The 15,656-nt window shown below is 45.0% G+C and overlaps 1 protein-coding gene across 6 annotated transcripts in view; it reads right to left on the bottom strand.

The window, feature by feature from the left end:
* Nucleotides 1-212: 212 nt before the first annotated feature.
* LOC139408492 (disabled homolog 2-interacting protein-like) overlaps nt 213-15,656 on the bottom strand; it is a 342,336-nt gene continuing 326,892 nt past the window's right edge. For all 6 annotated transcript variants that reach the window (XM_071152454.1, XM_071152456.1, XM_071152457.1 and 3 more), the window contains 2 exons: nt 9,088-9,979; nt 213-613 (listed from right to left, as the gene is read on the bottom strand). In XM_071152454.1, the coding sequence (XP_071008555.1) occupies nt 386-613; nt 9,088-9,979 (1,120 nt within the window). In that variant the 3' untranslated portion in view covers nt 213-385. The remainder of the gene's footprint in view (nt 614-9,087; nt 9,980-15,656) is intronic.

Raw genomic sequence — 15,656 nt, 5'->3', positions numbered from 1 at the left:
GGACATACACACACACATGGACATACACACTCACATGGACATACACACACACGGACATACACACACACATGGACATACACACACACATGGACATACACACTCACATGGACATACACACTCACATGGACATACACACTCACATGGACATACACACTCACATGGACATACACACACATTCCCAATTTAACTGTAAGAGTCTAGGAATACCTGGTTGAAATCCTTTGACCATACAAAAGGAGTATCTGTTATTAGAGATGCAGGTTTATTGTGAGTGATTGTAAGTTGTAAGGGGGTAGGGTTAAGGGTAGGAGTGAGGGCTTGACATTGGAAGTTGAGGGGAATAGAGAAAGTGCTGGTTAAAGTGCAAGGGGGGTAGTGTTGAGGGTTAGGTGGAGAGGAGGTGTCTAAAGGGTGGGTGCTGAGAACTGGGGTACTGGGAGGTTAAGGAGGTTACATGGAGTTTGGTTTGTGACGTTACCTTCTCGGCCTGAGTGAGATCCTCTCTGTTTCTGAACTCGGGGTCCATCCCCTCATGGTCTACATACTGAACATTCATATTCAACAGCCAGGCAGCAGTACGATCCAGTGCATTGGGCTTCACTGGGGAGGGGGCCTAGTGGAACCAACACAACACACACATGAGCTGAGCCGAGAAGGACACACACGTCATATGGTACACACACACCGGCATACGGTACATAGTACATACACTACATATCCATAGGATGTGGACATCTGCTCGTCGAACATCTCATTCCAAAATCATGGAGTTGGTCCCCCCTTTGCTTCTATAACCTCTACTATTCTGGGAAGGCTTTCCACTAGATGTTGGAACATTGCTGCGGGGACTTGCTTCCATTCAGCCACAAAAGCATTAGTGAGGTCGGGCACTGATGTTGGGGCGATTAGGCCTGGCTCGCAGTCGCCGTTCCAATTCATCCCAAAAGGGGTTTGATGGGGTTGAGGTCAGGGCTCTGTGCAGGCCAGTCAAGTTCTTCCACACCGATCTTGACAAACCATTTCTGGATCTCGCTTTATGCACAGGGGCATTGTCATGCTGAAACAGGAAAGGGCCTTCCCCAAACTGTGGCCACAAAGTTGGAAGCACAGAATCGTCTAGAATGTCATTGTATGCTGTAGGGTTAAGATTTCTTTTCACTGGAACTAAGAGGCCCGAACCATGAAAAACAACCCTAAACCATTATTCCTCCTCTACCTAACTTTACAGTTGGCACTATGCATTGGGGCAGGTAGTGTTCTACTGGCATCTGACAAACCCAGATATGTCCGTGGGACTGCCAGATGGCGAAGTGTGATTCATCACTCCAGAGAACGCGTTTCTACTGCTTTGGAGTCCAATGGCGGCGAGCATTACACCACCCCAGGCGGCGCTTGGCATTGAGCATGGAAACCCATTTCATGAAGTTCCCGACGAACAGTTCTTGTGCTGACATTGCTTATAGAGGCAGTTTGGAACTCGGTAGTGAGTGTTGCAACCGAGGACAGACGATTTATACGCGCTTCAGAACTCAGCGGTCCCGTTCTGTGAGCTTGTGTGGCCTAACAATTCGTGGCTGAGCCGTTGTTGCTCCTAGACGTTTACACTTCACAATAACAGCACTTACAATTTCCTAGCAGGGTAGAAATTTTATGAACGGACTTGTTAGATAGGTGGCATCCTATGGTGCCACGATGAAAGCCACTGAGCTCTTCAGTAAGGCCATTCTACTGCCAATGTTTGTCTATGGAGATTGCATGGCAGTGTGTTTGATTTTATACACTTGGCTAAAATAGCCGACTAATTTGAAGGGGTGTCCACATACTTTTGTATTTATAGTGTACATCCACACATACAGAGTATGTACACACAGGAATAAGCTTGAAATGCACATGGAATGTATAGAACACTAAAGCAGAGTGGCGTGTTTGTGTATGGGTGTGTGTGTGTGTGTGTGTGTGTGTGTGTGTGTGTGTGTGTGTGTGTGTGTGTGTGTGTGTGTGTGTTGGCTGGTGCTTGTAGAGGACACTTGCTTGTGAGTGCTTGTGAGAGAGTGTGTGTGACAGGGTTTCTGTTAGCAGGCAATTGTCTTTTGGCTAATAAAAATCAATTAAAAGCCTTTTGGCCGATGAAAAAAAATGAAAAGCCGATAAAACTGTTGCTGGACAAAATGAATATATATAAAAAAAACATTGCAAAATAATGCTTTTTATTCATTGATGGAAATACCAGTCGATGCAAATACATTTGACCATCATGCTTATCGGTCTGCTGGAGTAAAACATATGATTTTATAAGTCCATTCATTGCACAACAATTCTACATGCAAATGAGTGTTAACAGTTTTGGTGCACGATTAAAAAGAGCTACTATACTATTATTTCTCAACTAGTAATTGAAGAGCGCCTCCCATTCGCCATTCAAGTGCAGGCAGCAGGATATCAGTGCGTCACCCACCACTTTACAATGTGAGCTGGAGGAAGTATGCATTTTGAAAACATACTTAATTGTTTGAAACTTGAATGTTTTATTTCATATTGTTGGACATGTCTTACCATGCTTCAAAGTAGCTTATAGGCAAAATCTGACCATGGAAACGTGGAGGCAATTATTTTATAAAACTTCATAGGCAGTGGATGAGTTTCACATTTCTACCATTCTGCGTGCCAGTTATGATTTTCATATGCACATTTTCGTGGAACAGTTTCATTATAATAAGAACGTTTTCATTTCTCAAAATCGTTGATCTGAATTAAAATGATAAAAATGGAATAGTTAAAAGTGAACTAATACGAGATCACCAGCCTCTGACATATGGACACATTGATACACCATTGGCTGCTAAAGAAATGAGCGCATGGAACTCATTGTCCATAGGTCAATGCAGCAGTAGACCTATAACTTACTTCCACTGCTCTTTCACACTGAGGATTGGTGATTATCGATGGGGAGATTGTTGGAAAGTTTTTTTCAAATAGCATACATTAGCAATGGATGTTAGAAAACACTTTCCTACATTTCTGTACAGCAGTCCAGGTATTTCTATGCTTGCGCATGATCACGCGCTCCCTCAACATTATCAGGACAGAGAAACCAGACACATGCTCATGCGCTCCCTCAACATTATCAGGACAGAGAAACCAGACACATGCTCATTCCTCACCTGGAACATTCCAAACAAAAGACTATGAAAATAATTGAGAAATATCATAAGTGAACAAAAATGTTCCCAGGTGAGCTGTTTAGAATTTTGGCAAATGTTTGAAAATGACGTTTTATTGCTTACCATAATCTACATGTGATTTCTGTTCTTCTGATCACTGTGGGTGGAAGCCCTAATGGCTATGCAGCCAATGCATATGGGTCAGGTATATTTCTCAAATGGGCGGAAAATTAAAATCTTGTCCGTCAATACATTTTCCTAACAGAAATCCTGGTGTGAGTGTGTGTGTGTCATTAGATGTGTCAGTTATGGTGACTGACAGTTGGTGAGAACACCGTGGGATCCAAAACAGTCTGCAACTGAAACCTTTGAAAATGACTGGATATCTGTATTTGAATCTCAAATATGGTGAACTGAATTAATTAAAATATATTAGCTCAAAGGTTGCTCTCTCATTTCATTGTCAAATACCAAGGTCAAGACAGGCAAGAGATTTCAACTGAATATATGATGTTCGTCAGTTTAGTCAGTCAGTTAGTAACATGTTAATGTGATGTTAGTTGAGGTTGTACAATATCATCATTTCTACACTGGATGGAGTGTAGTTTTGATTACAGCTGTGTTACACAGATTACACTTATAGTTGCAATCTCCTCGGTAGAGCATTGCTCTATTAAAAATACATGCATCAGCAGACAGAGCTGAAAACCACTTAGTGCAGCCTGACAGCGACTCAATCAAGCATTGATTTTCTTCACAATGTATCTCTCTAATCCACCTGTTATATATACCTAATGGCATTCAAAGAGGAAGAAAGACGACATTAAAAACAACATGCTTTAACAAATCCCCGAGAGGGCTGTCATGACGTGGCCCTTTCTGGGTGTAGATCATGGCCTCCCCCTCTCTTTCTCTCACTCTCTCTCTCCTAAACCCAGGTTTTATTGCCCCAGGTCGTAAATAGCACAGAGACTCTCCCTGACCATGCAATTGAGAGAGTTTCACAGTAAGACAAAGGGATTCTCCAGGCCAATTCTACTACGTCCCAGAATTTGAGAATGGAACAATACTCCTATTTTGGAGAATGTGTAAACGGTCGGTGGAGAAGCCAGCTCCGACCCGGTCCGTTTTGGTTCATGTTTGTGACCTCATGAAAGACAATACAGCCACATTACCCTAACTCGGTTTATACAGGTGCCTCAGTTATGAGGTTTGCATCTAATTATTGTATAAAATGAATGAGTAAAGACTAAATAATTTGTGAAATTATGTAATGTGAGGTTAACCTTAAATTTAAGAGGTTTAAACATTTAAGTATTCCCTGTAAAGTTTAACTAGTCAGCGGCCACGCCCCCATGAGCATAGACATGATCTGGCGTCATGGAACCGCCTTTTCTATTGTTACGAATAAAACCCACTCCTGAGGAAATTCACATCAGACCACACAAACACCAGTGTAAGCTAAGGTTGCAATGGTTGTTGAATTCCTAACCATACCACGTGGAGCATTGGCTACACGGCTGGAAATGGTTCAACTCTGAGACTATCGATACCTACAGAATAAGAACAAATCTTAGATACTAATTACTAAATTATGTAAACCTAGGATGCAAATACCGACAACCGCCAAAACATCTATTCAAAGAGCAATGGATGCCTGACGTATCCATTACAACAGAAAATATCAGGAGCCGCTGATAAAGCTACCACCATGAAAGACATTGTATCACGCCTGCTCCCGCTCTTTCTCCCTCTGGCACACAAGGGCGCCAGACTCCACAACATTACGCATTCAAGCCACCTTCAGTACGCACACCTGCCTTTCCCTGTCACGCGCATCAGCGCTCATTGGACTCACGTGGACTCAATTACTTGCGGAATTTACTTCCCTATATCTGTCTGTTTCCTAGCTCTATTCCCTGCTTCGGGATTGTTTGTCATATGTCCTTGTTTACCCATGTGCTGACGCTGTTCCTGTCGTGTTCCTGGATAAATGTTTGACTCCCCGTACCTGCTTCTCATCTCCGGAGTCAGGTCCTTGCACATTGTGCCTTCTGGGGAAGTAACCAGAGACTCTCTGATGAACTGACTCTCCAGGAGACGGATTCCAACAGAGAAGACAACAACGACACCTGGGCGTAAATATATTTATTTCAGAATGAACGGCCATTCATGTGCAAAGGCTTAGCATTTCAATGACTATAATTATCCAGTGTGTGTAGTGATCCATTTTGTCTTTCCCACTCCTTTATCAGTCCACACCCCCTTTCCTTTGTCCACCAAGCCGTCATATCGGATTAGCCAGGGAATCTTCCCTATCATTGTTAGTAAACAATATCTACTGTTTGTTTGTTGATGCATTTTTTGTGATTATTTAGATAGTAAATAAATGTTTAAGCCAATTTGTGTATGGATGATTCATGGTTTAGTCTGGGTTCGTGCAGATAAACAAGAATTCTACCACGTTTGAAATGAGACTGACGTAAGGTAAATAATAATTCATTAATAGAAGACTAATATATCTGATATTAAAATATCTGAAGAGTTATATTCAGAAAATTCTAACTTTGTAATCTGAAGATTTTCAGTGGTGCCCCAACTTCCTAGTTAATTAAATGTAGATGATTAGTTTAATCACGTAATAATAATTACAGAGAAATTATTTGATAAAATAACAGTCATCACATTTAATGATAGCCAGAGACACGACAGGGCGGAGGATGACGCAGACAACATGGGCCTACACTACATCTTCAACCCAAAGACATATGCAAGGATATTGTTTCTGGACTTTAGTTCTGCATTCAATACCCTCATCCCAGAACTGCTACATGATAAACTCTCCCAGCTGAACATGTCCAGCTCCATCTGTCAGTGGATCACTGACTTCCTGACCAACAGGACGCAACACGTGAAGCTGGGAAAACACCTTTCGGACTCTTTATCCCTCAGCACCGGAGCGCTGCAAGGATGCATGCTCTCACCTCTACTCACTCACTCTACACCAATGACAGCACCTCCAATATCGCATCTGTCAAACTACTCAAGTTTGCAGATGATACCACTCTGGTCGGTCTCATCACCGACGGCGATGAGTCAATGTACCGTGGAGAGATCGACCGGCTGGTGGCCTGGTGCAGTCGCAATAACCTGGAACTCAACACAGACAAAACCATGGAGATGGTGGTTGACTTCAGAAAACTCCTCCCACCATCTCTACCCCTGGAGATTAATGGCTCAACTGTTAGCACGGCTGAATCTTTCAAATTCCTGTGAACCATCATCTCCCACAACCTCAAGTTGGAGGACAACATCACAGAGGTCACCAAGAAGGCACACCAGCGGATGGACTACTTGTGGCAGGTGAAAAAACTCAACATCTCCCAGTCAAACCTGATCTGGTTTTACGCATCAATCGTTGAGTCCATCGAGGTCCTGCAAGACTTCAGGGCAAGGAAGCGTGCAGGAAAGATCATCCCGACCCCTCCCACCCGGTCACCCCCACATCCAGAAATTCACCTCTGGCAGGCGTTTCAGGTCACTCATGACCTCCCGCCACCTGAACAGTTTCTTCCCCCGTGCTGTGGCCCTCACCAACCACAGAGACTAAAGGACTATGCTGTGGCCCTCACCAACCACAGAGACTAAAGGACTATGCTATGTCCCTCACCAACCACAGAGACTAAAGGACTATGCTGTGGCACTCACCAACCACAGAGACTAAAAGACTATGCTGTGGCCCTCACCAACCACAGAGACTAAAGGACTATGCACTCTATGCTGCACACCGCATCAATCCATCTCTGAACTGTACACTAAATAACTGCACTCAACTTGCATTGCACTTTGTTCATCTCTCTGCATTTAGATATTCATACTGATACTGTAAATGTATACATCCACTGCATATCAACCGTATACCCACTGCATATCAACCGTATACCCACTGTATATCAACCGTATACCCACTGTATATCAACCGTATACCCACTGCATATCAACCGTATACCCACTGGATATCAACCATATACCCGCTGGATATCAACCGTATACCCACTGCATATCAACCGTATACCCACTGTATATCAACCGTATACCCACTGGATATCAACCGTATACCCACTGCATATCAACCGTATACCCACTGTATATCAACCGTATACCCACTGCATATCAACCGTATACCCACTGTATATCAACCGTATACCCACTGGATATCAACCATATACCCACTGGATATCAACCGTATACCCACTGGATATCAACCATATACCCACTGTATTTAAACCGTATACCCACTGTATATCAACCGTATACCCACTGTATTTCACCCGTATACCCACTGTATATCAACCGTATAACCACTGTATTTCAACCGTATACACACTGTATATCAACCGTATACCCACTGGATATCAACCGTATACCCACTGTATTTCAACCGTATACCCACTGTATATCAACCATATACCCACTGGATATCAACCATATACCCACTGTATTTCAACCGTATACCCACTGCAAATCAACCGTATACCCACTGTATATCAACCGTATACCCACTGTATTTCAACCGTATACCCACTGTATATCAACCATATACCCACTGGATATCAACCATATACCCACTGTATTTCAACCGTATACCCACTGCAAATCAACCGTATACCCACTGGATATCAACCGTATACCCACTGGATATCAACTGTATACCCACTGGATATTGTATATCTGCTCCTTCTCTTATAGGTCTATGCTTATTCTACCTAGTTGTATATAATGTATGTAAACTTATTTTAAACTCTGCTGTCTGTATTCTGTCTCTAAATGTTGTCTATCACTAGCAGCACAATATCAACAAGTACAACTCTGAGTATGTGTAAATGTCATTGGCAATGATTAAAGGTGATTCTGATTCTGAACGGCATCCATCTGGTTTCCATGACAAACCCATTAACCCTTGGGCTATACCAGTCAGCCAATCACTAAGCTGAGCGATCAATCAGTCCCTAGAGGAGAGCAGGGCATTGTGGGAACTGGGAATGTAAATGTCCTTCCTGTCACCTTGAGGCCAGAGATCACCAGGGGCAACCTTCGACCAGCCAGCCTATCAGTGACCTGCTTGTTAAGAGGTCATCTTTAACAGCCCAGAGGACGGTAGCAGAAACAGTACACTATAACTCCCAACAGCGATACACACAGCCACACATGTACACATCTCAGCAAGATTTGAGTGCATTACTATGAACTGCTGATGATAAGCTAACCATAAACCAGCCTTGAGACTTGATAAAATACATGCATGTAACTCTGCATTACATTGCTGTATCTAACAACCTAATCCTGATTCAACCAAGGGCCACCTTCACAAATAAGCATAATGCTAATAATGACAAAACTCTGAGAAAATCCTCTATCTTGTGTTGTTAGTACATAACCAGGAAACAATAGGCCTACGCATACAGACGTTCACCAGTGATCCTGTGCTATTAGACTTCCACCTCTAACTATGCAGAGACACATGGGATTATTATTTATACACACTGGCTGCTCCAATGACTGTCATTGATTAGATAGAATAACAGGAGAGCTCAGACACCACCCACACACATATACAGGCATTGTTAACATGCGATCAAGTGGTATTAGTGGAAGCTTTCCACAACATAGTATTATTTGTTTATTTAAAACTTTATTTAGCCTGAAAATGAACTGAGAAACTAATTCTATTGTTTTACAATGATACGGTATGAGATGAACCTCTCAGACAGTCAAAGCCCTGCAGCCCTCACTAAAGCTACCATCATGGCTGTCAGCAAATAACCTCGCTATCCCATGCATACACACTCCTTTGTACTAGTGTTGAGTGTGTTTGTGTGTGTGTTTTAACTGGGAGTGTGTCTGTACTACTGTCGGAGTGCCCTACCTGTTTGTGCTGGGCTCTCTGCTTGCTCTCTGGGCTGTCTCCTTTTGATGACGACGACTGTTGCCGTAGCCGCGCCCCGTTGCCGGGCCAGTCGGGGGATGACATCATGCTGCTGCTGGAGGGGCGCGGGTAGGGCCCGCTGTTGAGCAGGTTTGGGGGCGTGCGGCCCCTGGTGACGGTGGTCTGTGGAGGGGGCTGGTCTATCCTGCGCTGGGGGCCGGCGCTATTCTGTCTGGGCACGGTGGGCTGGTGCTGGGCCTCTGTGAGTGACAGCTGCCTCCGCGTGCCTATGAACTCCCCCGAACGACGGGCATACTCCTCCACGCTGCTCCCCCCACCTCCTACTCCGTGGTTCAGGAAGGAGTTGTGTATCCCCCCTCCTCCTCCTGGCCCATCCTCATTGTTGCTATGGGAACTGTGGGAGCTGTGGCCCTCAGAACCCGAGTCGACCAGGCCCCGCGGCGACAAGGGCAGCCCTGCCGCCATCTGGTAGACGGGGTTCTGGAAGGACAGGGGGGCTAGAAGCTGAGCAGGTCTGCCTGGGGCGCTCTCCGATCCGGGGGTGGTGGGGGTCTGGACGGGCCTTCTCAGAGTAGGACCTCCAGTGATGTTCCCCTGGGGGGTTCGGGCCGACCACACTCCCCCAGGAACGATGCCCTCTCCCAGGCCGTCTGACGGGCCAGGGCCTGGGCCACTCTCTAAGCTGCGGGGGTCCTGGAGGTCCACCATGGACAGGCTCTTGCTGCCGTTGGCTATGCCCAGGTCGGGCTCATTGGATTCAGAGTAGCTAGAGCTGCGGGCCGGGGTGGGCTGGATCCCAGCGTTCCTGGTGACAAAGAAGAGTTCCTTGTTCTCCGGGGTGGGGGAGGGTAACCGGGTGAAGTCCACCAACCTGAGAGAGAGAGAGAGAGAGAGAGAGAGAGTTATAGAACCAATTGCTCTATATGGCAGTGAAGTATGGGGTCCAATCTCTAATAATGAATTTACCAAATGGGACAAACATCCAATTAAAGTACTGCATGCAGTTTTGCAAGACTGCAAGTGCAAAGAAAAACTCCAAATAACGCATGTAGAGCAGAATTGGGCAAATACCCCCTCCTCATTCGAATAGAAAAAAGAGCCTGTTCTGATTAATATTGTTGTTGTAGTTGTTGTTAATGGTATTCCCATGTCCACTACTACTATTATTATTGCTGTTGGTCCCACCATTTATTTATATATAAATATATATTTTCATTTTATTTATATTTTTATATTTTTCGATATGTACGTATACTTTGACAATGCAAGTAATAATGAACTTGTCATGTCAATAAAGTCAATTGAATTGAATTGAATTGAATTGAGAAAGAGAGAGAGAGGGGGAGAGATGTGAGAGAGAGAGAGGTGAGAGAGAGAGAGGTGAGAGAGAGAGAGAGAGAGAGAGAGAGAGAGAGAGAGAGAGAGAGAGAGAGAGAGAGAGAGAGAGAGAGAGAGAGAGAGAGAGAGGAGAGAGAGAGAGAGAGAGAGAGAGAGAGAGAGAGAGAGAGAGAGAGAGAGAGAGAGGGAGAGAGAGAGAGAGAGAGAGAGAGAGAGAGAGAGAGAGAGAGAGAGAGGTGAGAGAGAGAGAGGTGAGAGAGAGGTGGGAGAGAGAGAGAGAGAGTGAGAGAGAGAGAGAGAGAGAGAGAGAGGTGGGAGAGAGAGAGAGAGGTGAGAGAGAGAGAGAGAGAGAGAGAGAGAGAGGGAGAGAGAGAGAGAGAGAGAGAGAGGTGAGAGAGAGAGAGGTGAGAGAGAGAGAGAGAGAGGTGTGTGAGAGAGAGAGAGAGAGGTGAGAGAGAGAGAGAGAGAGCGAGAGAGAGAGAGAGAGAGAGGGAGAGAGAGAGAGAGAGGTGAGAGAGAGAGAGAGAGAGGTGAGAGAGAGAGAAAGAGCGAGAGAGAGAGGTGAGAGAGAGAGAGAGAGATGAGAGAGAGAGAGAGTGTGAGAGAGAGAGAGAGAGATAAGAGAGAGAGTTTGAGTTTTAAATACTCTTTATTGGGTCTGGGGGCCCACCACACAATAAATACTCATACAAAACCACAGTTACACATCAATTAAAAACACAACTCCAATTCCTCCTCCACAGTAACAAAACACAACAGCCTCTGAATACCCCATATACTCAAAAACAGATCAATATTGTTGACAAGTTTATAATAGGCAAACTCAACCCTTAGTCTCGCTGCCAACATTCCCTCCAGCACTCCCACCACATCCACAGACCCCTGTCCCCGAATGCTGTTCTTTCGGGTCTTCCATATCGCTAATTTTGCTGCCCCTAACACAAAATTAAGCAACACAACTACACCCTTTTGACTGAACCTGTACTTTGGCCCAAATATATACAGTTGGGAAGAGAAAACCTCTCCCAACGTTGAGAACCAATCAGTGATCAGATCAATCATCCCAACCAACCTGGGACACAGCAAAAACAGATGTGCCAGAGATTCATCTTCAGCACAGAATGGACACCCCTCCCCAACAGTAGGGTCCAGGTGTACCAGATGCATGTTGGTGGCTATAGCTCCATGTATTATCCTCCATTGGAGGTCAGCTGTCCTCTTATCAATAGGCAGTTTATATAATGATCGCCAACAGCCATTTGGAGAAGCACCTGGACCAAGCACATCCGCCCACCTCGTCGATTTTACCCCTTCCAGGGAAGAGGCATGGGACACCTTCACACATGTTCTGTACATAGCCTTCTTTCCCCTTCTTGAACTCCCCCAGCTCCGGGGTATCGAAGGAAAGCAGCATCCCCGCGTCCTCCTCAAATGCCCCCATCGCAGCACTAACAATCAGTGCAGGGAACACATAATCCACATAATCCAGACCCTCCTTCCACCGATCAGAATTGGAAATGTCAGTCACATACTGCAGATGAAGCACTGGCAAGGAGTCGCAGACCTCATCGACGACCTTCCTCAGTAGGCAAGATGATCGGATCCCCGCTCTTTCTCTCAGCTCCTCCAATCTGCTCCTGCTCCGCATCAGATGACCCAGCTTGGTACACCCCACGCCTAATAGGCATGAACGTAGGATAGCTGAACCCAGAACACGGGACTGGATGGCAGTGTTATGAAAAAGAGGCTCTTCAAAAAGCCACATCCCTGGTAGCGTGCCGGTCTTACGGGACTTGACAAAGACTCTCCAAGCCTGCATAACAGACTCATAAAATGGAGTCAGGCCAGTCAAATCACCCCCCTCCAGCTTTAAGAGGAAAATATGTTTGTCTAAGCCCAAACAGCCCGCTCTCCTCATCAATATGTAGGCTGTTTCGACCCAGCTAGAACAGTCTCTGTACAACAATCTCTGGGCTGCTTGGAGCCGGAAAGCCGTGATCCTAGAGGAAATGTCCACCAGGCCTTGCCCACCCTCGTGCAGTGGCAGATACAGGGCTGCAGCTTTGATCCAGTGTTGTCCAGACCAGAAGAAATTGACAAGGGTCCTCTGAAGCTCTTGTATCAGACCCTTTGGTGGCTGTAAAATCATTAGTCTGTGCCACAGGGTAGAAGCAGCAAGATTATTAGCTACCAGGACCCGTCCCCTATAGGACAGCTGGGGCAACACCCATTTCCACCTTGACAGTCTGGCACACACTTTCTCCACTACACCCTCCCAGTTCTTTTTCTGAAAGACATCGGAGCCTAGAAAAACTCCCAAAGTCTTCATTCCATCTCTGCCCCACTGAAGCCCCCCTGGTAACCGTGGAGCGGACCCCATCTGAAGCTGACCTGCCCACAGCGCTTCACTCTTTCCCCAATTTACTCTAGCTGAGGAGGCCCCCTCATACACCTTTAAAGTGTTTGAGAGAACCTTAACATCCTCACCCCCTGTGATAAAAACGATCACGTCATCTGCATACGCAGACAGTGCTATCGTGGGACCCTTCATTACACCTGGCACAGAGAAACCAGTAAGCTTCGCTCTTAAAAAACAAAGCATTGGTTCAATCGCCAGACTATATAACTGCCCTGAAATTGGGCATCCCTGCCTGATGCCCCTTTCGACAGGGATGGGGCAACTCAAACCACCACCAACCTTCACCATACACGAGGCTCCAGCATACAGTAAATTCACCCAAGACAGAAAAACATCCCCAAACCCAAAGGCTTTCATTGTTTTAAACAAGTACTGGTGGTCCACACGATCAAAAGCCTTCTCCTGATCCAACGAAAGTAAACCCACATTTACATCCGACAGTTTACAAATGTCTAAAACATCTCTTATCAGAAACAAGTTGTCAACAATAGAGCGATCAGGTACACAGTAGGACTGGTCCTTGTGGATCAACAATCCCAGATACTCTTTCAACCTGTTTGAGAGACATTTAGAAACAATTTTGTATTCTGCGCACAGCAAGGCAACAGGTCTCCAATTTTTTATGAGAGCCAAATCCCCCTTTTTTGGCAACAGTGAAAGCACCGCACGTTGACAGGATACAGGAAGAGAACCCTCATGAAAAGATTCACACAGCACTTCATAAAAATCCTCCCCAATAGACCCCCAAAAGTGCTTATAAAACTCAGATGGTAAACCATCGATGCCAGGGGCTCGGCCTGTTGAGAGCTGCATAACTGCTGTGGACAGCTCTTGCAATGTAATATCAGCGTCCAATGCGACTCTCTGCTCAGGTCCCAATTGAGGAAGACCGTGTAACAACTGTTCAGTACATAAAGAGTCACAATCCTCCGCCTTATAAAGGGATGAGTAAAAATCCACGGCATGTTGACGCATTTCAATATCATTCGTGGTCACCTTCCCATCAGGGAGACGAAGGCAGACCATCTGTTTGCGTTGAAATTTCGACTGTCCTAGGTTGAAAAAAAAAGCGCTAGGAGCATCAAGGCACCCTTCACTCTTTCATGCAGAAACGACCTCAGTTCATGTCTCTTGTCCTGTAGGTTCATGACTAGTCCAGGGTCGTTCTGAGTGAGCAGCTTCAATTCAATAGATTTGATATCCTGTTCAAGGGCCTTGATAGTCTCTTTAACTTCAGTTTGAGACAAAGCAGTATACTGTTGACAAAAAACTCGTATTTGGGCCTTCCTAACCTCCCACCATTGTCTCAAGGACTCAAAATTCCCTTTTATACCCCTCCATTTTTCCCAAAACAACAAAAACCTGTCACAAAACATAACATCATGTAACAATTTAACATTAAAATACCAGTAAGGCGATGACCGTCGTGGACAGGACAAGTGAATATCAACAGTAACAATATGATGATCAGAGAAACCCACAGGAGTAATGGCACACTTTCCAACCCTACTACAGTAGTGATCAGATACATACAACCTGTCTAACCTTGCTGCACTGACACGACCTTCATTAATTTTTAGCCATGTGTACTGCCTAACTTTTGCATTCCTTACTCTCCACACATCAGAAAGCTCAAACTCAGTTAATAGGCCAGACAGGCAAGTGGCTGACCGCAGGTGAGGTTCTTCAGCGGTGCGATCAACAGTAAAATCCACTGTACAGTTCCAGTCACCCCCTAAAACCATACACCCCTCTTGGTCACACTGTCTTAAGGTTTCCTTTATTTGATCAAATATAGCAATACGCTCTGTACCCTCATTAGGAGCATAAACATTCAAAAAAACAAACAGAAACCCCATAACATCCACCTTGACCAATAAAACCCGACCCTTGACAATCTCTGTTGTAGATACCACAGTCACCCCTAAGCCTGAGGAAAACAAGATTGCCACCCCAGCACTGAAATTAGTACCATGACTGAGTACATGCTGCCCCTCCCACCACATACCCCAGTCAACCTCATTTTCCTCATCACTGTGTGTCTCCTGTAGGAAAACTACATTAAGCCTTTTCTGTTTTATTACTTCTAATACCCAAGCCCTCTTATTCCTGTCCCTTCCCCCATTAATATTGAGAGAACCTATCCTTAGTACCTCCATATAGAGAAGAGAAAAGAAAAGCAGAAGAAACCACAGAGAAACCAACGAGAAAAAAGACACCCTATGAAGCATGATCATCATCATTATTTTTCTTTCTTCTCTTAACCTGAACACGTTTCCCACCACCTTTTGCTGCTGCAACAGCAGTAATAAATTTCCTCAAGCGAAACCGTTTCTTCTCACTCAATTGGTCTAACCCCACCGTCTTCTGTAACATCACAGCTGACCTCACAAACTTATCAACATCAAAATAATCTGCCAATTTGACAGATTTCCCAAAATTTCCCTTTTCGGGCAAGCATGTCGCTTATGACCAACATCCCCACACTCAAAACACCGTTGACTACCCGTACTAGCATAAGCCATATACAATCTATTGTCATACTTGACTTTAAACGATAACTCTAAAGTCTGCTCCGGTGAGTCCAAAAACATAAACACCTGTCGCCGAAATGACATTACCTGTTTCAACGCCGGGTGTTTGCAACCCAACGGAACAACCTTAATTGAACTGGCGAACTTCCCAAAGCGCAATAACTCGCGCTCCAACAGCTCATTTGGAATAAACGGTGGTACATTTGAAATCGTTACCCTTGTTGAGGGAGAAAAAAGCGGCGTAACTTGAAAAAACA

This window comes from Oncorhynchus clarkii, chromosome 5 (assembly GCF_045791955.1).
Source record: "Oncorhynchus clarkii lewisi isolate Uvic-CL-2024 chromosome 5, UVic_Ocla_1.0, whole genome shotgun sequence".
Classification (NCBI taxonomy): Eukaryota; Metazoa; Chordata; class Actinopteri; order Salmoniformes; family Salmonidae; genus Oncorhynchus; species Oncorhynchus clarkii.
The sequence above is the reverse complement of the archived record's forward strand: the minus strand, read 5'-3'. Positions and strand labels throughout refer to the sequence as shown.